Source organism: Solanum verrucosum, unplaced genomic scaffold, assembly GCF_900185275.1.
Source record: "Solanum verrucosum unplaced genomic scaffold, falcon-dt-bn FXZP01000257.1, whole genome shotgun sequence".
NCBI lineage: Eukaryota > Viridiplantae > Streptophyta > Magnoliopsida > Solanales > Solanaceae > Solanum > Solanum verrucosum.
In genome coordinates this window covers 641,081-667,238 of record NW_026020539.1, presented here as the reverse complement: position 1 = coordinate 667,238, position 26,158 = coordinate 641,081, and the positions used below count along the sequence as shown (strand labels likewise).

Genomic DNA, 26,158 nt, shown 5'->3' with positions numbered 1-26,158 from the left:
CTCCATTACTAAAATTTCCTCTGAAAAGATATCTCGCAAAATCATTGGAACTCATTACTATCTTACTCTCAAACACTTGACTTGATTTCTCATCTCGACATCTCCCCCTTAGGTCTAAAGCTAACATTTGAAAGATATGGACCTATTCCATCATCTTTAACTTGTGTCATCCTCTTAATGCTCTATTTACTCTTGTGACTTTGCCACACTTCACTGTCCTTATCTAAAGGTTAGGGTCTCTCACTTGTACCACTCATATTCATTGGAGCTAACATTTCAAAATTCCTCACCTACTATATGCCAAGTCTACAAGATCAAATCACAAGACTAACATCATCACCCTCATGGTTCCATTCTTTGTATCATGACACTCATCTCAAATTCAAGCTTAATGTTTATTACTAAACCCGAATATTAATACGATTGCTCGCCTACTATACTATACCTAATTACTTAATTAGTTCTATAACCTTATGTACATCATGACCCTCTCAAACATATCATAAGCCTAGTTTATATCTATCCCTTCATGAATACTCTGTGCTTTTATTCAACACATACACTTGGTCATTACCTACACAATGACACTTCATCGCAAATTCCTTTCTAGCTAAAACACACTCTACCTTCTATGATGCAATCTTCACAACTCATCACTTCTTAGTCTACCCATAAAGGAAAACTCTTCATTAAAAACATATTGGGTGCATGATTATAGTAATATAGTTCTTCAAAACATTATCTCCCTTTCTTAAATCACTAAACATCTGCATACTTTCCTCTAACTCTAGGCTCTTTCACTACTACTGTTCATGATCTCGTAACTCATGTTACCTTTTGGGGTGGAAATATTACCCAAGCTCTAAACATACCTCCTCATAAGGATCTCAGCTGAAACAAGGCTTAAGGAAAAGAGTACAACTCGTTTTTAGCTCAAATGCACTATTCATATAATTATGGGTGCATTCCTCTGAAACTGAACACTTAACTTACTCTTTGGCTACTCGTAAGCCCCTCTGGAGTCTCATGACTTTCTCAAGACTCTTGCTAAGAACAACTCATCCATAAGGATCTTTACACTTTACTTTTCAACCACCTCTAGTATGATGGGTAGTCGAATGAATCTGAGAAATGCACGAGTATAAATAAATCTCTATGACTTAGCTCTATTGCACGATTAAGAGTATGAAAGAAGGGAAACTTTTCTTAAATGTATGTAGTCCCTCATTTATAGAAGTGGGGACCTCACAACCATAAACAAGACCCTACCAACAAGGATTCAAAGACACCCTAGGACACATGAACTCTCTGCTCTGATACCAAGTTTATCACGACCCAAGCCTACACCCTGGACGTGGCCGGCACTCGAGAACCATTGCTGGTCCCCAAGCAAACCCTCATCCTGGCTGACTACAAGCAGAAGACTAACTCAAGAAAACAAAATCTTAAAAACTGAATAAAAATTCATGAAACTGAAATAAAAAACTTTAACTCAAATGAACAACTATGAATATAAAAATAATATACAACTCGCCAAAAAATAAGCAACTTAAGTCTTTAAACATTTAACAAAATAAATGATACAAACTTCTCAACTATACCGACTATCTATGAAGCCTCTAACTGTTAAAGATGGAAGTCGGGACAAGACCTAAGGTATCCTGACTAAACTAAAAAGTAAATAAATCCTCCAGAAACAAGGAGGCTCACCATAGCTAACTCGAACTTTCGGATGTATCAACGAAGCTCCTGTTGATGACCCTGAATACCTGTGTCTTCACACGAGAAGATGCAGGCCAAATGGCTCAGTACGTGGAATCTACGAGCATGTAAGAGGAATTCTAAAGCATAAACATAAGCTTGAACTTTGATAAAAAGGAAACATACTTACCTTCACTCAACTCAAAAAAACATAGCTCAACTCAATAATAAGATATTCAACTCAAAGGTATACTCAAGGATACTCAAACTTACTCAACTCAGAAGTACTCAAGTATAAGATACTTAGCTCGAAATACTCAAGGATAATGCAACAGTGAAAGATACAATATATATATATATATATATGAAAAGTTGTAAAGATGTAGATAGCAACTCAAGATATTGAAAAATATAATAATACTCAGTATGTATATAAAAATACAATATAACTCTGTGGGAGATTCCCTAAATGACAACCACCACTAGGAGGCTAAGTGGTGATACAATATTTTACCTCACGCTGCCAAGGACTGTCTTATACCTTGTCGTGGGTATAGAACCTGACTCACTAAGTGGATCCACTAGTCTATGCTAAAAGCATCTTATGGAGTCATCTAAAAAGTATTATCCTTTACTACCCATGACGGCTACATGGTTTATGGAGACTTGAGTTATCTAAACTCGCATCCCCATATCGGTGTTCAATACTACTCCCAAAATATACTTAGCTCACATGTTTGTAAAAACAAAACTCTTTCTTTAGTTTGAGATCATTACTCAAAACTTAGCTTAAAAGCCCTCTTGGAAATCATAGTTTTCTCTTTATTTAAAAACTAGCTCAAAGGCTCTTTTGAAATATCAGTTTCCTTTCTTGTTTAAATGTGAAAACATTTAATCTTTGGGAATACATAGTCCCGATATACTCTTTTGAAGAAATGAACTCAACTCTTTACTCCTTAGTCTTCACTCTTCACTCTTTACTCTTTACTCTTTACTCTTTGCTTAACTCAAAACTTAAGTCTTAAAACAAAGTTAAAACGTTTGTAAAAGACTTCTTAAAATGAGGTTCATGCCGAATTATGGACGTGAACAACTCAATGCAAGGTTTTCAATAACCATAGATAGAATTCAATACTTGGATCTCAAGAACTTCAATGATACTACTCATTTCTAGAACTCTCAACTCGGAGGGTTCATGCGGAATTATGAGCATGAACTACTCAATTCAAGGACTCAAAGACACTTCTCATCTCAAGACTCTTCGACTTATAGGGTTCATGCGGAATTATGGGCATGAACAATTCAACTCAAGTACTTCATGGGTAACATGTAATAGTCTCATGATTAGAAATATAATCTCAAAAGGGATTAGAAACTTAATACTCAAGACTTAGAACTTGAAGATAGTACTCCTCTCAATGATACTCAATTTATGGAGTCCATACGAAAGTTATGGACATGAACAACTTGACTCGAAGGTCTAAATAACTACATGGAACTCATGTATACAACTCTTCTCATTGTCGTACTTACTTCCTCAAAACCTAGTTCAAATAAATGTTGGATCTCAAACTCTCTCTTGAATGTGAATTATGAATTCAAGAGTTTTGGTTCATGACATGGAGGATCTCATGATGACAACGTAGACTCATGAATACATTCTCTTTGTTGCTCACAATTGCACACGCAAGTGTACGCGGTCGCGCAAGTAATATAGTGACTTTTAAAAGAACCAGATTATTGAACCCAAAGGACTTGTCAATTAACTATTTTTACTAAATTATACTGATCTAATTATTTTTTTAAGAGAGACAAAAGAGAAGAATGCAAGAACAAAATAATAAAATTGCTTACAATAGTTGGAAAATCCCAAGGCTGCAGCATGTATTGGATTTCATGTATCATATATTGGCTTAGAACTAATTTTAGTTGTCAAGTTACTGGTTTATAGGGTTAATTGTATGAGTCGGGCTACACACCTCTAGTCACCTACTCCAGTTAGCTATCTAACTACATCGTTGAGCGGGGATAAATAGACGAACTGACGAACATTTATATTTCATCCTATTTCGTAACCAAGCAAGTTGTTCATCCAGGCGTCATTCCTGAACACAAATTACCTCAATTAAATGGATCGATCGAGCTCTCTATATTCTCTGGTCTATCTAACCCCTCCTCTCTCAATTTTAAGATTAGACAATAGATTTATCTTATGGTGATCAAGCACAAAATACTAAAACAAGAATATAGAAGTAACTTATAATGACAACCAAGATTTAATTCGAAAACCTTAAATAATCAACATTGAATCCGTAGCTACAGCCCCAGAACAAGAGTTTTAGCTACTAATGTCTAAGAAAACAAGAAGAAAAGAACCCTAAAAAGTATTGACGATTTTTTCTTCAAAAGTGCCTCCTCCTTACTCTATATTGGTTGTCCAATAATTATTTCTATGGACTATTTATAGATGCAAAAAATCCTGAATAAACTAATTGAGTCCAAACTAAATTAGGAATCCAAAACCTAAAAGGATTCATCCACGCGTGAAACACTATAGTTGCTCTTGAATTTGTACTCATTTCTTCCGTTGCTGCCACGTGGCAGTAATTCCTTTAGCAGTTCGTAATTTTGCAGCATGCAATTCTTATATATTATATATTATTATATTCAATTTAATTCATTAAGTTGTCTGCTTGATTTCCGTTTTTAACCTTCCATCTTTAATTCGTTTTAGCTCCAAACTTCTTCAACTTTACACCAATTTACTCTTACAAATAAATTACACTATTTAGCACAATCCATAAAATTAATGCTCAAAAAGGAAAAATATAAATAATAAATGTGAGTCAAATAGTGATTAAAAATATATATTTTTGGCCTCACATCAATACCCCACACTTAAACTTTTGTTCGTCCTCGAGCAAACATTAAAGTTCATCTTAAAATCATACTAGGAATGTCATCACTTGGGTTAATACAAACAATTAGTCCATATACCAATTTTGAAACACCAAGTACTCTTCTCAATCATTATGCAAGACATCCAAATAAACAACAAAGCTCTAACCTCCTACCTCAAGGAAAGACTTTGAACTCATCAAATTTAAGCTTGTTCCCCTACTCTCTTTAAAGAAAGTTAATAAAATCACTTATCTATCATGAAACAAGTGCACTCACAAGAAGAAATACTCCACACACTCAATTCAAGAGATTGAATATAAATTAGTGACTTAACATCAAAGAACAACTCACACTGAGAAAGAAAATTCACATGTATGCACAAAGAACCATAGGCTTGTCATTATGTACATCTCCACTAATTAAGCATGCTTGAATAGAATCAAATAGGACTTTAACGGGTTGTAATGTAGGGTAGGGGACGGGTAGGAAAACTATATAATAGTGACTTACACTTTCTTAAACACTTTGCACTTTAAGACTTCATCACCCATTATTTTCTTCTTTATTTTCAGCCCTCTATTAACAATTATTTCACAAGTAATTCTCATCATCTCAAGAATGTTTCAATCATTTTTATTTTATTTTTAAAGTTTAACTTCATAATAGTCACCCTCAATTTACATATTTTACATGCATTAAGGTGCACGATGTCCTTGGAAAGACCAGGGCCATCATCAAGGTAACTTTTTTTTTCATCTCTCTTTTTATTTTCTTTTTTTATTTAGATCACATTCTTTCAAAGAAGGATTTTAAGCATTTTGTAGCTATCATTGATTGCATTTTCACTCAACCATCCCTTTTTCTCAGGATTAATAATTATAATAAGTCTATGCTATAATGCTCAAGGAAGCAAGGAGCAAAAATTAGGGATTCAACAAGTAGTCAAGGGTAAAATATGGCTACTAACAAAAGGCTATAGGCTCAAAAAGGCTAACTAGTGATATAATATCTAAAAAGGCTAAAATTTACCAGACAAATCAAAGAAAGCCTATTATCATCTCCTAAACAAAGCAACACTTTTTATTTCGCTTCAATAACATGCAGGCCAAGTTCTAGACTAAGATGCAAAACATGGAATAAACAAATTCTCACCACACATGGCACAAGTATCAATCAAGATGGATCAATTCCACTTCTAAGAGAGATAGGATCATAACAAACTACAAAATAAAATAAGTTATATACAAAGTCACAACCATGAGCTTATGAGTCAAAGAATCTGTATATATTTTTATCAAGCATTCACAAGAAAGTACTACTAAAAAATTAGACCTAAATAGCAAGTATCACACCACTCAAAAGGGTCTTTTCTTTTCTCTCAAAAAAAATAAAAAATAAAAAATTATTCCTTAAAAAAATAAAAGACACTCGGTTCAAAGGGACTATCCTTAGGAAGAGAACCGAAAATAAAAGTCAAGGAACCCATCCTAAAAAAATAAAAGACTCAATAAAACAATAAAAACTAGGAATTTATTCCTCCACCCCACACTTAAAAAGATGCTATGACCCCAAAGCATCAAATAAAATTTAAAAACAAGGGTTAGAAAAACTTCCGGAGGCCTTTAAGCCTAGCTAGTAGCATGTTCTCTTTATTTTCATCAAGGGTCGTCACCATACACTTAAGCTCAAACGTGCTCCTTAGCTCCAAATTTTGGATACTCAGACTTCTCCAAAACCTGTAAAAACAACACAAAAATAAAATATAAAAAAAAAAAAAAAAAAAAAGTTACACTATAAATTGGGTTGCCTCCCAATAAGCGCCTAATTTATCGTCGCGGCACGACACAAATAAATTCAACACTTTTCTTTCCACTTTGAACTTATGAATTTTACCCCTAACTTTGCATCAGTTTTTCTGCTCCTCTCAAGGGGTGGTGGTATAAAGATAAAGGAACCAAGTAATATATGTCGCATCTTGCACTTCTTGGCCCTTAAGTGAGGAATGTCATTTTGTCTACGTGGACTAAAAAACCTTAGAATGTAGGGGTCTTGTTCCTCATCAATACACTCATTCATTAGTTCATATTTTATAGAAAAGTGTTTTGAATGAGATTCAAGTTGCCTCAACTCCAAATAAGCATTATTTACAACATCCTCCCTTTTGTACTCTTTTTCAACATCGATATTAAGGAATAAGGTATAGTTGAATGGTTCGAATTCCTCTTGTTGCTCCACTAGTTGGTCATCATTCACAACAATTGGTAATTGAGCATCAGACGCCTCAATCTTTTTGTTCAAGTGAAGCTCTAAGTTATGAATATCTGAACCAAATTGATCTATTTCTTGTGTAAGCTCAACTCTTCCTTCAATTAGTTGGGTTGTCATGTATGTCAGACCATCACGGATAGACTCGTCAAACTTTAGAAGTTGAGTTTGTTCTTGTAGCCAAGATTGACTCACTATCTCTGCTTTCTCATAGCTTTCTCTTTGTTGGGCTACAATCTCTTCTAATTCAGCTAGGGCTATAATTTCTAATTGAATAGCGTCAAGCTCATACAAAAATTTCATGATTGCTTTGTGCCCTTCTGTGCATTCAAATATTTGTTCAGCAATTTTTGAATTAACTGTGTCCAACATGTCTGTACATTCAAGCGCCTCTTGTTTTGCATTCTCTACTTCATCGCCCCTACCAACATCACAAATAACAGAAGAATCATAATAGGGGTTTGGGGGAAGGGAATAAGATTTAGGACAACCATTCCAATGAATATACTGACGACCACATATATGACATAAAGGACTTTCATCACCCAACCACGATTTATCCCAATCATCCATATCAACAAGAGTACCAAATTATTCAAAATAATAATAATAATAATAATAATAATAATAATAATAATTGTTGAAAACAAAACTAATTAAAAAAAAACAAAGAAAGAAATAAATAAATTAAAATAAAAAGTATAACCTAGAAGAATAGTTAATTTCAATGTCCCCGGCAGCAACGCCAAAAACTTGTTGCTCCCAAATGCACACACAAGTGTACGCGATCGCGCAAGTAATATAGTGGCTCTTAAAAGAACCAGATTATCGAACCCAAAGGACTTGTCAATTAACAATTTTTACTAAACTATACTGATCTAATTATTTTTTTAAGAGAGCCAAAAGAGAAGAATGCAAGAACAAAATAATAAAATTACTTACAATAGTTGAAAAATCGCAGGGTTGCAGCATGTATTGAATTTCATGTATCATATTTTTGGCTTAGAACTAATTTTAGTTGTCAAGTTACTGGTTTATAGGGTTAATTTTATGAATTGGGCTACACACCTCTAGTCGCCTACTCCAGTTAGCTATCTAACTACATCGTTTAACGGGGATAAATAGACTAACTGGCGAGCATTTATATTTCATCCTATTTTGTAACCAAGCAAGTTGTTCGTCCGGGCGTCTCTCCTGAACACAAATTACCTCAATTAAATGGATCGATCGAGCTCTCTATATTCTCTGGTCTATCTAATCCCTCCTCTCTCGATTTTAAGATTAGACAATAGATTTATCTTATGGTGATCAAGCACAAAATACTAAAACAAGAATATAGAAGTTACTTATAATGACAACCAAGAATTAATTCGAAAACCTTAAATAATCAACATTGAATCCGTAGCTACAACCCCAAAACAAGAGCATTAACTACTAATGTCTAAGAAAACAAGAAAAAGAAAAGAACCCTAAAAAGTATTGACGACTTTTTCTTCAAAAGTGCCTCCTCCTTACTCTATATTGGTTGTCCAATAATTATTTTTATGGACTATTTATAGATGTAGAAAATCCTAAATAAAATAATTGAGTCCAAATTAAATTAGGAATCCAAAATCTAAAAGGATTCCTCAACGCGTGAAACACTGTAGCCGCTCTTGAATTTGCACTCGTCTCTTCCCTTGCTGCCACGTGGCAGTAATTCCTTTTGCAGTTCGTAATTTTGCAGCATGCAATCCTTATATATTATATATTCTTATATTCAATTTAATTTATTAAGCTGTCTGCTTGATTTCCTTCTTCAACCTTCCATCTTTAATTCGTTTTAGTTCCAAACTTTTTCAACTTTACACCAATTTACACCTACAAATAAATTACACTATTTAGCACAATCCATAAAATTAATGCTCAAAAAGGAAAAATATAAATAATAAATGTGAGGGAAATAATGATTAAAAATATAATTTTTGACCTCACATCACTCTTCATCTTCATACTCACTTGCTCGAGTCTTGAAACAAGTTACTGGAAGTTGTAGAAGACTCCACAAAATGACTCAAAGGGACTTTCTTAGAATGTTCGAAAGAATTCTCAAAACTTAACTCTTAACTCTACCTTGAATTTGAATTATGAATTCAAGGTTATGATCATGTTAGGAATGATTTTAGGTGTTTAGAAGTAGCTCAGAGTAGTTAGAATCGAAAAAGAGTGAAGGTACCCTTCGAAAGAACTCAAACGGAGCAACCAATTGTAAACTGGACGGGGCAGAAGACCCTGGGGCTATGTGCGCCACCCCCTAAACTTCAGAGCCTACTTTAGGGTGCTCTGGCTGGTGCGACACGCCAGGCCCCAACCCAGAAAATCCGACGAATTTCTTTGCTCGTTTTCTCACCCTAACTCGCCTAGAATCGAACGGTTTCTTCCCCAATCACTTAGAATCAATTACTTAACATCAGTACACTCTAATATACTCAATACATCCCTTAAAACACTCACTTTGATCTCAAGAAATCATCAAAAACCCAACACAACAAAATTTAGAATAAACTTCAAGAACACCTATTAAGAACTCATAAAGAACTCAAATATGTCAACTTCAAGAATGAAATTTGCCCTGAAAATAACATGTTTGGCATGTGGGTGAACAAACCCAACACTATGGAAGCTTATATACCTCTTAGGTGCAACAAGATGCAAAAATGTCGACGAACGCTTGATCATCTCCTCTTTTCTCTTCTTGAACTCTCAACTAAAACCCTAGGCGTATTTTAGGATTATAAAACTGAACCTAATAGGATTAGACCCTTAAAACCTTATTTAAAATGAATTAAATCTGATTTGGTAAAGAAATTACCAAAATACCCCTTACTATTTTCGGCTAGCTTTCCTTAACTGGACAGCCTAACTTCAAAAGGCCACATCTCACTCATCCGACTTCGAAACTTAGCAAACTCGGCAGCGTTGGAAAGATAATTCAAAGGTCTTTCCTACGGTATATTGTAGAACATCTAAATCATCCCGTGCTAGGAGTTATGATTATTTCAAGTTGATCTAAAACTCATAACTTAAGCATAACTTGCAAAATTTCAGATTTTGCTATTTCCAATTTAGTTCTTTTTTGAACTCAAGGTGCTATATCTAGTGAACTTAACACTTAAGAAATTTTAATTCCTCGGTAAAATCCTACTCACAGCGAAGGATGGTTCAAGTCTTAGCTCAAAAAATTTCTATTGTATTACATATATATCTTCTGAAGTATTAAGATAGCAATTTTAGTCCCGTATAGAATCAGTTCAAAGCATGTTGACAACGCAGGTAGCAGTCACAAGTCAAGTAAAATCTAAGAAGCACAATTGATATAGCAACTATTAACTTTAACACATTGACAATAGCGAAAACGTTACATCCTTAGAGAGGAACATGAAAAAATTCTAAACTCTAAATCACAATAACCAGTAATTTAGTTTCATCGGTGCCATCGTCCTGCCCCTCTGATAAAATTAACAGTCTCTAGAAATAACTTTCAATATGCCCTTGAAAAAAATACTAGAAACATTATAATTAGAATCAATGTTCATTAACTAATGCATACTACAATTCTGATCACAGCATTGTTTGCATTGCCTTCATCATTGTATATAGATCATAAGGCTACAATGAGTGATGTTGAATCTGTTGATCAATAATGGAACACACCAACTATGGTAATCAGTAATTTGAGAAAATAATGTGGTTGTCAACAAATGGTTTAGGCTCAAATGGTGCCAAAATGGTTGCACACCCTCACAAGGTAGTCTCAAAAATTTTGCCCAAGATCATTCCTTAAACTTACCAAAGCTAGAAACTTGTACTAACAAGGCAAGTTCTAGGATTTCACAAACACTCTTCCAAGTTAAATATCACCACAAATGACACTTCAAACACAATCATTTAACACAAGCCGAAAAGATAAAAAAAAACTTTGCAAATATTAAAAGACACAAAGATGATGTGTGGTTTTTGCAGTTCTCTCATAATGGGAAGTACTTAGCCTCATCATCTGTTGATTTTTTGGATATTATATGGAAGTTAACGTTTGAAGCAACAATTTTCTAGTCACAAGGTACTTGTGTCATTTAAATCATGGGGCATTGATTACAATCAGCTTCTCACTTCTGGAGTCGAGGATGTTGTTCGATTGTGGGATGTGAGCACTAATGAATGTATAAATATATATAAATAGGTAAGTCTTGAGAACTAAGAAATTCTTCTTTAGAGTTTACAAGGGAATGCAAAACTCTTAGCCATGTATCACGGGTATAAGTTAGAAAGTTTCGTTATATTGTCTTTCTTTTGTGCACTAGATCAAGTTGTCATATGGCTAAGAGTTTTACTTTCCCTCTCTACTCCAAAGATGGATTTCTTGGAACCGAAGACTTGCCTATAAATATATCGATACATTCACCAGAGTTTACATCCCAGAGTCAAACAACCTTCTATACTCGACAAGTGAGAAGTTGATTGTCCTCAAGGCCCCATGTTATAAATGACACTGGTTCCTCGTGACTAGAAAATTTTTGCTTCAAACATTACCTGCCATATAATAATAATAAAAATAAACAGATGATGAGGCTAAGTACTTCCCATTATGAGAGAACTGCAAAACCTAGACATAATCTTTGTGTTCTTATAATATTTGCAAAGTTTGAGATGGAACCTGATCTATTCCACATGGTGATCAGTAAACAATGTCATTTCATTGATTACTGAGTTGTGAAATAAACAAGACTCTAGTTTCTATTCAATGACTTGTTCAACAAGATGGATCAGTCTTTTTTCAGGAATCATGATTGTAGTGGGGAAACCTTCTTTGCAATTATTCTAATAGCTTTGTCCTATTAATTTTATTTTCATTATATTGGATGCCCCAAAGAAAACCTATTGTGAAGTTGGGGTCCTACGTGACAATCGTTGCGTCCTATTTTTCTCGTGAAAGATGGGCCAACAACGTGACAACTCTTTTTCGAGTTTTAAAAAGAGAAGACTCACCACCTAGTGAATTAAAGGCGCATTACGATACCATTCTACACTAAATTAACAAATAAATTTAATTTAAAGAATCTGCGAAATCATAGGCCGGGTAAGGATTAAAATTACCTCGAAAGGAAGGTGTTAGACACCTTTCGAGGTCCAAAATGTGAGAACTAGCTGAATCTTGTGAATTATCTAGGGGAAATGTGTGGTGAAAAAATGTCAGTAATTAAAAAAATGATGTGGTAAAATATGAAAAACTTAATAAATTAGTGTAAGAAAAGACTAAGGGGGTGTGTGGATAAACTTTTTAAGTTACTTAAAAGTCAAAAGTCGGTAGCTACCTACTTTTATTTTTTATTTTATTTTTTTAATACTTTTTAAGCCTAAAGCAAAACACTTTGTGTTTTACCAAATACATCTAAAATTAAAAAGTACTTTTAAAAAGCACTTAACTTATTTTTATGTGGCTTTTGGCTTTTAAGCACGTTTTTAGTTTTTGAAGTATTTGGGTAAAAGAGAAGCACTTTTTTTAAGCTAAAAAAGTACCCAAAAAAAGTCAAAAGCCAAAAGTTGGGAGTTACCAACTTATGATTTATGGCTTTTTACTTATAGGTCACTTAAAAAATCCCAATCCAAACACCCCTTAAATTATTAAGTAAGGAATCATTTATTAATTATAAGTAAATAGATCTAGTAAAAACAACTTCAAATGTGATTTTTTTTTGTTGCGTGAAATTTAGGAAGTTTCAAAAAGTCAGTTAACCAAACATGAGACTTCCTTTACTAGTTAACATGCTTAAAAAAATATTAATCAAATGAACTAATTAGATGCAAAAAAAAAAAAAAGACAAGAAATATGAGACTTGCCATTAAAGAAAAATATATTGTACTAACAAATAATTATAACTCTAAACAAATCTACAAATTTATTACATCGACAAAAAATACCATATTCTAGAGATATCATAATTCTAGCTATCCCCAAACACATAACAGTAATAGACAAGATGAAATTATGTATATGCGATTTTAGGCATGGATTACAGCCAATGATACATACAAAACTAGTTAAGCCATAAAGTTCATGAGTTCAATTGAACAATGCATGCTCTCATGCCATTAGATAAAATTGAAAAACTTATAATATTGACAATAAAAGAAGAAAGACACTAACCTAGTTGCGTCAGAAGACATGAAGTAATTGAATAACACAAATAAAAAGAGAAACTAAGCTGAAAATGAGAAGAGTAAAGGGTAGAGAAACTAACATGGTCAAATGAATGCATATACATTAAGCTTAAAATGAAGTAATTATAAATGATAAATAATGAGACAAACTTATTAATAAAATAGGTTCCACCTCGAATTTGGTGGCCAATTAATGTAACAAATGAAGATATATAAGTTAATCAACAATATATATATAAAGTGAAAAAGGTAAGCGAAAATATGAGATCAGGGTATGCCAAGGCTGGAAACGGACCTAATTCGGTGTTACTCCCTCTATTCAATATTTTTTTTCTGATAGACTCTCTTAGATGCTTTGAGACAAGACGAAAAGAATTCTCTATGAAATTATTCAAGAGTACTAAATAAAAATATTTTGATATTTAAAAAGTCGTGTGAAGCTAAAATATATGTATATCTTTTTATGTTAGTATTATATTAAAGTATGTTGATAATTTAACATAATAATAAAAGTTGTCAAATTTTTGAGACTTTTAAAAGGGTAACATATAAAATTAGAATAGGAGAGAATAGCGAGTGGCTTTATTTTTATAAAGCTATATGTGTGCTTCATATAAGAAGTCAGCTATAGCCTGTCCTTTTTCATCATTTTCCAAAGGGAAAATTACGTGGAAAGACCATCCTTAAGACTTAACTTTATAAATAATAGTTCTTTTTCAGTATTACAAATATGAAAGTTTTTTTTACATATATAGCAGTTTTAAATAAACTGATTAGATAATTTTTATTATTAATAAATAGATATATTAATTATCTTCTTATATTAATTCAAAAACAGTTCTGCCATATCTAAACTACCGTGAAAAAAGAGAGGATAATTTTAAATCACTCTCTCTTTATATTTACAGAATTATAAACGTTCTTAAATACATTCAAGTCATTACTAATCTATATAATCTTATCTCAGAATTCTTCAATTGTTGGTCGAGTTTAATCATTCATTTGAGATACGGTTGGTAACTACTGGGTAGTTATCGAAAGTGTTCATCGCTTCATCTCTTCATATTTAATCTCAAATTTTTTTACGTTTTCACATAGTTCAGGTATGAGTATTATAATATTATTGAGTTTTTCAATTCTTTTTATGCATTTTTTCTGGTAAACTTCATCTTAATTGATGTATATTGTTTATTTTTATACACAGCAGTTTGTAAAATGGTGAAGGAAGATTCATCATCTGAAATGGAACCACACGATGAATTTGTTGAGATGGTAACACCTGCTGGAGAGCCAAACTTTCATTTATTGTCTCCAACACCTGTGTCTGATTCAAATTGTTGTAACATTCAAAGTGTTTGTGTTTTGCCATTATCAACAATTGATCATAGTGGTGTTGATCGTCAGACGGAGGAGAGGTCAAAGGAGTACCTGAGAAGGAGAAAGTTAGAAGAGATCAAAAAGGGGAAATATATTGCACTTGATCCTAAAGATCAAGGTCGGAGTGTCAACGTCAAAAGGAGAAAATTTATTGAAGTTGCACCACATAAATCTAAATTGAAGGTATTGTTTTCATGAGACTTTTTGATTCAACCTAACTACTTTAAATAATATTGCTAACGTGAGAACTTAGGAAAGTACGTAGTAGTTTTAAGAATTTATTATTAAACTTCGAGAATTGTTTAGAAATATCCACCAACAAGTGGATGTTACTTTAATAGGAGTGAATTGTCTTAATGCATAACTTATACATGTATGTGCATATATTCCATAAGAGCTTATTAATTGCAGCCATATAACTTCTATACTATTGTCACTGTTAGTTTTAAAATTTTCAACTTTGTATTGTGTTGCAGAATTGGGAATTTTATTTTGAAGTTGACAAACATAAAAAACCTAAGCTTGGCGCTACTAATTTAGATTTCGTCAAATCGTTTGAAGAGAAGTTGACCAAGAGTCAGTTGCAAATATTTAGTGACACTTGTTTTGGATTTTTTCTCAAATTGCCTCCAGTGATTCTTTAAACACAATTGATACATTTCTTACTGATGATGGAGGTTGTTCAAGAAAAAACTGATGAGTTTTGGCTACTAGTGAATGGTTCGTTGATACATTTTGGGTTAGGTGAATTTTCCATTATGACAGGACTAAAATGTAATGGAGTGGCGCACAAAAATTGTAATTCATGGGAAAAAAATAACTTGATTGATCGTTGTTTTGTTGGCATTAAAAAGATTACTGTTCAAACAATAGCTGATTTTTTTGAAGGTAAACGTTGGACAAGTGATCAAGATGCTGTCAAAATTTCCATACTTCATTTTATTAACACGTTTTGTTGTGTGACCTCCCTGAAAATAAAGTACCCAACTGGCATTTTGAAGTGGTCGAGTCCGGTGATTATGAAACTTATCCGTGGGGAAAATTAGTATTTCATGAGACCTTTGCATCCTTCAAAAATGTTTTAAGAGGAAAGATTGGAAAGAAATTTAGTAAATTGTATGGCTTTCCTTTGGCATTTCAAGATTGGTTTTATGAGTGTTGTGCGCAATCAAATGAACAATTTGCTATTATGATTGGAAAAAGGATCCCACGAATTCTAAGTTGGAAAGTGTTATTGTAACATCCGACAATTTGAAGTGGCTTTGAAGAAGCTTGAAATTGGAAAGTAGTCATTTTTGGAAAAATTTAAAATCTGGAAATTTGGCTAAGTGTGGAAATCAGTAAGTTTTTGGCCAACTTTGAGTAGTCGTAACTCCTAGATCAGGATGATTTAGGAGTAGTTCCAGTTATGGTTGCGAAGCTCGTGGAATGACCTTTCCAACGCCACCAAGTTTGCTCGATTCCGAGTTTGTATGAGGGAGTTATGCCCTTTAGAAGTTGGGCAGTTGGAAGGGAAATCCGTCCGGAAATTTAAGGGCATTTTGGTCTTTTCACAAATCATTTCTTTTGAGCTCATATTGTTGTATTAGGCTGATCTTTGGACCTTTTTGTCCCATTTTTGAAAGAGAAAAAGTTAGGGTTCTTGAGAGTGAAGGAGAGAAAAAGGAGAAGAAAAAGAAGAGAAGAAAGAGGAGATCAACAAGATCATTGTGGATTTTCATCGGGGGTGATCCCTATCAAGGTATGTGAGTTTTGTGTGGGTTGATCCTTTCCCCCACACACACCAAGCTTATTCTATGATTTGAGAAAAGATTGGAATTTGTTGTTGAAGTTGTTAGTTGTTGTTGATGTGTTAGTCGTGTTGTGGAAATTATTGTTGGTTGTGAGACATGATTGGGTTGTGTATTTAAGTTGAAATTTATTGTATGTTGAGGGAATTATGATTCTAAGAGTTATGACCCTTTTGAAGTGGATTCACCATCAATTCTCATCAAGTTTTGGTTGTCGATCCCCATCTACGGACGTGACCTACGGACCGTAGATCGATCGACGGTCTGTACTGGTCAACCGTCAATCGGGACAGAAGTTGGGTCTTTGGGGCATTGATCTACGGGCACGACCTACGGTCCGTAACCTGACCTACGGATCGTAAGTCAGGACCGTAGGTCAACACTTAGTCATTTTGTTAACTGATTTCTGGGGAAGTCTCTGACGCGATCCACGGACCTGCAGGACGGACCGTAAGTCCATCTACGGTCCGTCGATGGCGTCCGTAGATGCCATCTGTGTCACCAGAAATCTGCAGTCTCAGCCAAGTTTCCCCCATTCTTTTCTCACTTTCTCATGCATGTTCTTAAGTATTATATCTATGTTGTATCGTTGTTTCCGACACTCCAAAGTACGTCTAAGCATTTAAGAATCCCTCCATAACATGTGATCGAACACCTTGAATTCATAATTCCGATTCAAGGGAAGATAGTTCCAAGTCAAGTGAAGTTAGAAGTCAAGTAAAAGAGTATAGAGTTTCAAGTCGAGTAAGAGTCTCAGTTTCAAGTTAAGTCATGAGGTTAAAGTTGAGTTCCTTTTTTTTAAAGGGCTATTAGGGAACTAAGTATTCCCAAAGGAGTTTATAAATGTCGTACATTTGAGTAATTATCTCAACTAAAGAAAAATGTGTTTAAAGACAATTATGAGCCAAAGTATTTTTGGGAGTAGTATTGAGCACCGAATTGGGGACACGAGTTCTGATTTACTCAACTCTCCATAAGAACCATGCGCCAACATGGGATTTCTCGGATCATACTTTTTAGATGATCACGAAAGTTAAGCTAGTGGATCCACTAAGTAAAGTTAGCTTCCTATATCACGGCAAGGTATAGGATGGTCCTTGGGCAACGCGAGGTAAAGCGTTGTATCATCACTAGGGCTCATAGTGGTGGTTGTCGGTTAAAGAACCTCCCACATAAGTTATTTTACTTCTATATAAGTAAAGTTGAGTTGTTATTGGTTTATCATTAACAAGCTAAGTTGCTTATACTGTTTTACAAGCTTTTTATATTGCATGCGTCTTATTGCCTTAAATACTGAGTTCAGTTAGTCATGAGTCGTACAGAGCCGAGGTAAGTGTTCTCTTGTATTTCCTTTCAAGCTTAAGTTGTGGTTTGGCCTTTCCGCTCGCATACTCGTACATTCCATGTACTGATGCCAGTTGGCCTGCATCGTTTGATGATGCAAATTCAGGTACCCCGGATCAGCATCCTGCACGTCGTTGATCCAGCTGAGCACTCCAGAGTCAGTGGTGAGCCTCCTTGCATTCCGGAGGACTCAATTATTTTGTGTTCTTAGTTTTGTCTTATTAGGATGTTGCGGGGTCTGTCCCAACATCCATCTCAGTATTTTAGAGGCTTCATACACAGACCGTCAGTCAGCTAGTTTTGAGTCTCTTATCTATGTATATATGTAAATACTCTATTTTGAGATCCGAGGCACTTTTATGGCCAGATTTGTATCAGTTAAGTTGTCTTATGATTTTTCTTTGCATGAAGTTATTTTGTCGAGTTAAGTTTCCGCTGAGTTAAGAAAGCCAGGCCAAGGGTTCGCTTGGGGCCAGCGATGGTCTCCGAGTGCCGGTCCCACCCAGGGTGTAGGCTCGGGGCGTGACAGTTATCTAGCCCAAATGCAACCAAGGTTTCAGAGATGCTATCTTCCACAAAGGTGATTTTTTCTTATACTTTATGAACAACAACTATGAATAATTATATGCTTAATTTGTATTGTTGTTAAATTACGTAATATGTAGTTGAAGGTGAGGAATATTTCTGCAACTCTGTTTGAGAAGTCTGCGATGAACTTGAATGATTTAGTTGGTGATGTTGTGGTGAATGATGAATCAAATGGGGCCGAAGTTGCAAGTCAATTAGTTGATGACGACTTTACTACACCACCTCCTGTCTCAAGCAAAGCGAGCAGAAAACCTAAATCTGTACCTCCTATGAATAATATGAACTTGATTGATGAGATACGACGCATATTTGATGGACAAAAGGAGTTAAGGGAAGACTTTCAAGTAGTATGTGAATTTTCCTTCTTTTTAGGTGTTAATATACTATATTCGTGAAAAGCATTTTGATTATGTTCTTTGTTGATTAGCTAAAACAGAAAGTTCATAGTTTAAAGAAGCTCATGATGGAATCTGATTCAAAAAATTTCAACGCAATTGAAGTTCTAAGCCAGAAATTTGATAGAAATAATGATTCTAAGGTATTCAATTAGTATCTAATTTTTTTAGATCAGAATATGTTTATGCCTATGTGTATTGTATGTCTTATGTATTTTTAACTAATATCAGTATGAAGAATTTAGAGGCAGAGACGTGAATGTTGATTGTGACGAAGAATATTATGAAAATAATATCAATTGTGACCAACATGTTACTCTTCACTTAGACAATATTCAAACCATCAACGAAGATTCCAACAATGATGTCAAAATTGGTATGTTAAATCTTATTCCAAGTATAAGCAATGTTATTAATAGTAGCTTATTCTAGGTACATAAGCAGTATTCATTGAATGTAATGGGATCTTTATACCAATAAGATATATTATTCTAGGTATAATATACAAGTAAAAATATATATCTATAAAAGAAATTCAGTTTTATATTGTATCCTTGATATATGTTCTTAGAATAGGCAACAACTAACCATTTGTGAAATTATATTAATTTTTTTTGTTATACATTTTTAGTTAGGCAAGTTGAAACTAGGGAGTTAGATCCAGAACTTTTATCGTTAGATTATATTGATGTCCCGGAGTCTCAGATTCATCCATTTACATGTCGAGTGGCATGTAAACAGATTGATAAGTCTTGTTATCCATAGGTAGAACATATTGTGACAGGACATCTCACACGAAATAGGCGTCCCGACTCATTTCACCAATCTCCATATCTGAATAGTTATGGATCAGGTGACAATATGAGTGGAGGAGCCTCTTCCAAGAGTATTGTAATAGGGGTTCACCCTTTTGGAAGTTTTAATATGGATGTTGATTGTTTAAAAGAGATGGGTGAATTTAGAGAATGGATGAATGAAGGTCACAGACCACGCAACAAGTTAGTATTCTATTATTTTTATAGTTTTTTGTGTTGTTAATTATAACATATTTCTAATATACAAACTTATAATTATAGGAAGTATCCTTATATTAAAAAAGACAATACTCTCAATCCTCCGTTTGAATTTGGAAAGACGATTATCAGCAAGAAAGATTGGTTCTACAAGTTTGCGTTCAGTGGTCAATCTTTGGAAAGTTCGGTATGTAAATATGAAATATTGTGTATAATTAGTTTCGAAAAATGAGGGCTTAATGTGATTGATTATTTGGTTATAAACTATATAGTAATATTTGGAATTATATGCAGCATTTGGATGTTATCCTTTATTATCTGAGAAAGAAAGGAATGCACGATGATGTTCCAGTTAAGTTCACCACAACTGATTATCTATTTGATCTCAAGATAAAAGCTCTTTATAAGAAATTCATTGAAAATAATGGAGATAGCGACGTGGTGAAGCCTGAACATGATATTGCCAAGTACATACTTGGTGAATTTGTGTTTTCTAATAGGCCGTGGCATACTGTTGATCATATATTGTTTCCTCTTTGTGTTGATGAACAATGGGTGATGGCAAGATTATCTTTTAAAGATAGATCGATATATGTGTATGATTCGATGGGTGATGCTGCTTTCTGAGCCAATATTCGCAGTTCTGTTGATGCTTATAGATTTATTATCCCACTCTTCCTCTTGATTTTGAATTTTTTTGAGAAAAGGACTGATATTCAATTAAATGATGGGCCGTATAAGAATAAGGCATTGGTTGATCCTTTCAATGTAGTGATGATTGAAGATTTGCCGTTACAACAAGCTGCGTAAGTGCCCTTTATTTCTAAAATCACTAAAGTATACATGAGTAAACTCTTTTAAATTTTTAGCCTTTGATGTTATTTGATTTTTCTTTATTACAGGGATCGTGGCATTTATGTTGCACTGTTTGCGGCAAGATTTATATGTGGTAGAAATGTGTTTGACAATGAATTTGATGTCAATACACAACGTATCAAGTTTGGCTCGTTGCTGTGGAATTATGGCAAGATGAAACTAGAGAAACATATTACCAATGAATCTAAATCGTCGGGAATAATTAAAAAAATGGATTGCATGAAGCGTTATTATAATTAGCTTATATCTTATGAAATTAAGAGGAATAGTATTAAGGCTTGTCCATTGTGAATGTTTGAGTCACTGATCTTTCATAGTTAGTTGGTATTATGGGTTAACTTGAACTAGTATATTTCTTTGTTTATTTTAGTTAAGTGATGAACCGATATACTATTTTTATTTTGTCATATTCTTATGATGAAGTGTTCCTTTTATTCTAATTTGGTATTAAGAGTTTTTCATGCCTTAAAGTCATCTGATTGTCTTTATTTAACAATTTTTGATTTCTTATTTGATAAGTTTGTAATATTATTCCTAGGCTGTAGGATCTGGTGCAATGCTTATTTGGTACTTATGATGTCTTCTGCTGGAGTATCTTAATTGTAGGAGTGTCGTAATTACTAGATAGGTATAACGATCATCGACCCAAACTAATTAATTAGGTAAAGGAGTTCAAACCTCCAACAAACTTATCCCTATGTTCATATATCATTATAGGTCCTCTGTTTGTTGTTATCTTACACATATGGGAATAAGCTACCTTGATTTTTGTTCCTTTAAAGTTTTGAACCGTACTTTTCAAGGTTTGCAACAATATCGTTCGGCTTTGATAATTACGTATCTATGTAGCCACCCCTACTTCTCTTATTTGAAATTATCACAAGAGTGTTGTCCATATGTACATGAACATGGCCTGCCAATCATTTTCTCAATATACCAAATCCAATAGCAGATCCGGAGCACAGAGTTCTCAGTCTGGCTCAATTAATCAGTCGGTGGCTGCCAAACTTGACACAGGTACCGGATGGCCACCATGTAGGGTGCACTTCAAGCCTCAATGGTGCCAATGGGACGAACATCTACCATGCTATTAGCGCCATGGTATTCATAACATGTCATAATGTCTCCAACCATAAATACTTGCATTTAGCGCCAAGGTATATATCTCCACTAGCTCAGTTCCATTCTAGTAAGCACATTAGTGACTTGAGGATTGGTGCCTATCCTAGGGTATTTAATCCCCTTGTTTCAGGTTCACAGCTAGTATAACGCGGAGTATTGACACTGAAAAACAGGATACTTGCTGATGCATCAATAACTGCAATATTCAAGATCCAGGGAAACTTCTAACATAGGAGATTCAAGAATATCTATTCTGACATCGACAAAAAGATACCATTGCAACAACCACAAAAGGCACATCATCAGGAATTACCTCTGCTAAAACCCTGCTTCTGAATTGAAACCGATCAAACTGTGATGGTGCTACAACAAAAGCTGAGAAAGACAACTAGGTTTCTGTTGCTCCATTTACATTGTCCTTTGTCTGGAAGTTCAATAACTTCCAACAGTACCACAATAACAGGCACCCAGAAGACATAACCTTCTCAAGGTAGTGCTATACCAATTTCTCATGCTCATTAAGCCAGATCGTCTTCTTCAATGCGAAATCATAAGAAGAAAATACATTATTTCATTTCAATTTGCAAGTTTTTTGACAACTACATTCGAAATGACATCTGATATATATATATGATATAAGTTTAACATACAACAATTGAAATAAAAACAGGAAAAAACCTTCAAACATGAGAATCGACACATTAATTATAAAAAACTAGAGTCAAATAAACATAAATACTAGCCAACTATGTTCTATAAGAAGAAGGCAGAGCTAAAATTTAAGAATTAAATATGAAAAACTATGCTGTCTGTGGAATGTTTCGGCATGTCTGCCTATTATGACCTTGTTGTCCACACACTCCGCATGTAATTCTTGACTTCTTTGTTCTTGATTCACCACCATTTTTGTATCTTATCTTTTGTGGCCTGCCAGGTTTGATTTTTCCCTTGGGCGGTAGGACAATATTTACTGCGACATTTGGAGGAATTTTCCATATACTCTCGTCAGAAATAGGATACACTGGAACTTCATATGTGTTTAGTAGGTTATCTTTCTTGTAGTATACAGAACAATATTCATATTCACTCATGTAGTATTTTCTCACGATAGCCAAAGCATGCTTACACAGCATTACATCCATTTGAAATTGCCTACATGTGCATATTCTTTCACGCATATTGACTACATGCCGTTTACCTCCATCATAAACTGTATGCAAATATTCCGTTGACGGGACAACCTACATTACAATAATTATTTTTAGAGGTAGAAGATCAAAGTTTATACAACGATAAAAAATGAGATATCACAAACAAATCACATACCATCATTCCCTGTGATTCCTTCATTTTCTCCCTCATTAGGTTTTCATATTTTGTGCTTAGTGTTGTGCCGGTTGCAATTGCTTCATTCCTGTTTGTATTGTTCCAACGACCAATCATCTTCATCAAGTAATCCAACAAATCATATATAAGAAGATCTCTGGCCTCTTTATCAGCTGCATTAACAGATTCTGCAATATTTGAAGTCATCACCATGAATCTATTGACATTGGAGTGTGCAACCGACCATCTGTGATATCCAATTTCGAATAAGTATTCTTTCACCCTATTGTCAATGCTATAGGTCTCAGCCATGTAATGATCGAATTCCTCTGTTGTGTATGCATTAGCCATTGCAAAAAATATTTTTCTCAGGACCTTATGGTGCTTCCTGAAATTTTTCTTAATATTGCCCCAAAGATGGTATAAGCATACACAATGAGGCACCCCTGGATACACTTCAGAAGTGGCGTTCAGAATGCTTTCATGCCTATCAGATACGATACACATACCTTCTCTTATGCCATAGGTCTCTCGTATCCTTTCGAAAAACCATTTCCACGATACATCATTCTCTGAATCGACTACTGCAAAAGCTAATGGAAGTATTTTACCTGAATCATTGATAAAATACATATATAATGAATTAGGCTTTAAAATCATGTTTAACTATTTCTAATAATAGACTATGTATAATGTGAATATGTAGGTAAGATTCAGGAAAAAATTATCCTAAACTCATTTAATAACCAATAGATATTCAATTTAAACTAACCTGCCGCATCCTGTGTCCAAGCTGTCAAAATGGTTCCCCTGTAGGCTGCTTTTAAGAAACTACCATCAACAACAACAATAGGCATGCAATACTCCCATCCTTTAATTGAGGCGTAAAGAGCTACATATGCGTATAAAAAATGTCCATCGTCTGTCTTTTCCAATCTTGTAACAGATCCAGGATTTGTATGCTTCACCATGTACAAGTAGCTAGGCAACTTTCCATATGAATCTCTAGGTTTACCTCTTAATATCTCTAGTGCCTTTTCTTTTGCCCTCCATGCCTTCATGTAGTTCAAATCAACACCATATTGATTTCTAATGTCACGTTGTATATCGGCTGGAGTATATATTGTCTTAGGATTGTCAACATTTCTTGTTAACAAGCCTCCAACAAACTTTGAAGTAGCATGACGTTGTGAAAAAAATCTTGATTCATTTCCATATGTGTGAACATTGTAAAATTTTCTCACCTTGAATATATTTGAATTATTAAGGCTGGAAGACTTAAAATACCATGAACACTGATCATCAACACAAACAAGATAATACCTGCAAAGTTGATTGACATCATATCGTGATTGTAACATATTATAGAATAATATTCCAAGGATCATTATGATCAAGAATTCTGAAGTTTAGTACTTGTAAAAATATATTATATATGCTACATACATGATAGGACGTTTTTGAGATTTTACCATGAATTCTTCCTATTTATTACATGATTATAGGTTTCTATCTACGAAACAAATAAAATGTCTTCTAACATCGCCAACCTATTACTCTCAACTGATCTCCCCGGCATTAACTCCATGGATGTGGATTATAATTGAAAAGATGAAGATCTCAGTAAGGAGACCACAAATAAAACCAAAGTCATGCTGGTGGAACAATCTGGGATATGGCTATTATATGGTTCTATTACTGAAAGAAGGAAATATGCAAAGAGTACTGCAAAAGGGACCATGTTTCATTAACGGATACTTCCTATCTATGTGGATGTAGATGCTTTGGTCACACCAACATAACATGTACACAATAAATTACCAACGAGGTATACACATAAACAGAGGCTGCGAAGCCAATTGGTGATCAAACGCAACATAGAGACTCCAAAGAGGACATTATTAATGGAGACGGGAATTATATAGTGACGCCTTGGTAACTGGTCAATATTGAATACTAGAGATACGTAAAAATACTGAATTGCAAGGACTTTTAATGTATAAGTTACTTGATTATGTACTTCACCGCATTTATACCATCCGTTATTTGAATTCAAATATACTATATACCAAGTATTTTATACTTGAATATTATACCACGTATTATATATTGAAATAAACTCTTTAACAAGCAAAACGTAGTAGAATATACTTTATACCAAGTATTATATACTATAATATATTTTATGCCAAGTATTATATACTAGAACATACTATATACCAAGTATTATATACTAGAATATAATGTATAGCAGTCAGCTACCAGAACAACAAGTACTAACATGAATTTTATACTAACTTATAAAATAATTTTTACTATTTGTTGAAGTTCATTTATTACCTTGTCGTACTTGAACGCTTAACTTTGAACTGAAAATTTTCCTTGATGGCAATGCGATTTAAAACATCTTGGAGTATCTCCTTGTTCATATACAACTGACCTTTTTTGATGTCTTTATGAACTCTGTTGTTGATTATACCATCTTCGTCAATTTCCATTTCATCACGCGAGTAATTGTTGTTTATTGAAATAAGTGTTTGAGTGAGTTCAACACGTTCTACCAGTTGCATATCATGGGTAGAATTAGAACTTGAACTGATAGGATTAGAAAATGACAAAATTCCGTCACAGTTTTTTTCCTTCAATGTTATACACAATGGAAAATCTGTGAAGGAACTTTTTCTTTTCAAATCCAAATACCATCTCAAACTCCTATCATTGTATATCTTCATTGGAGTATAATTTTGCTTCACAGAATATTTAATTTCAATTGTATCTGTTGAAGCATAAACCCCAAGTATCTTCGTCATTTCATCAAGGATGGTATCCAAATTCGAACTCACTTTTAGTGTCATACCATCAACTATGAAATTGTTGTAATTGTGTTCACTATCCCATTTACCATCGTGTTGAACCAAAATTGCAATTTCTTCTTCCATGTCAATAGTCGTTTAATTTGCTTGGTTTTGTAGTAGAAGGAAGATACAACTAATGTAGTATAGTTCTTATGAAAGACGGTTACTTATACCTTAAAAAAAAGGTACTGAACAGTTCATGCTGCCTTAAATCTCTATTTTATTTAACACGATCTTTTGAGAATGCAAAACGGCTAAGGAAGTAAATATTTAATTGTCATAAATGTTATTCACTGAATACTGCCATATATATGTAATTATTTACATAAAAGTGTCTACTTATGTTTTTTTCCCTTTTCCAAATGTACCTATTTGAAGCAAACTATAGCCTGTCCATTTTTCATCAT

The 26,158-nt window shown here is 33.9% G+C and overlaps 1 protein-coding gene across 1 annotated transcript; it reads right to left on the bottom strand.

Annotated features, from left to right (window-relative positions):
* Nucleotides 1-22,370: 22,370 nt before the first annotated feature.
* Nucleotides 22,371-25,835, bottom strand: LOC125809976 (uncharacterized). Its single transcript, XM_049489502.1, has 4 exons — nt 25,237-25,835; nt 23,669-24,219; nt 22,897-23,507; nt 22,371-22,811 (listed from the first exon to the last, which is right to left on the bottom strand). Exons 1-4 carry the CDS (start codon nt 25,833-25,835, stop codon nt 22,371-22,373), a joined length of 2,202 nt encoding a protein of 733 aa, XP_049345459.1.
* Nucleotides 25,836-26,158: the final 323 nt, after the last annotated feature.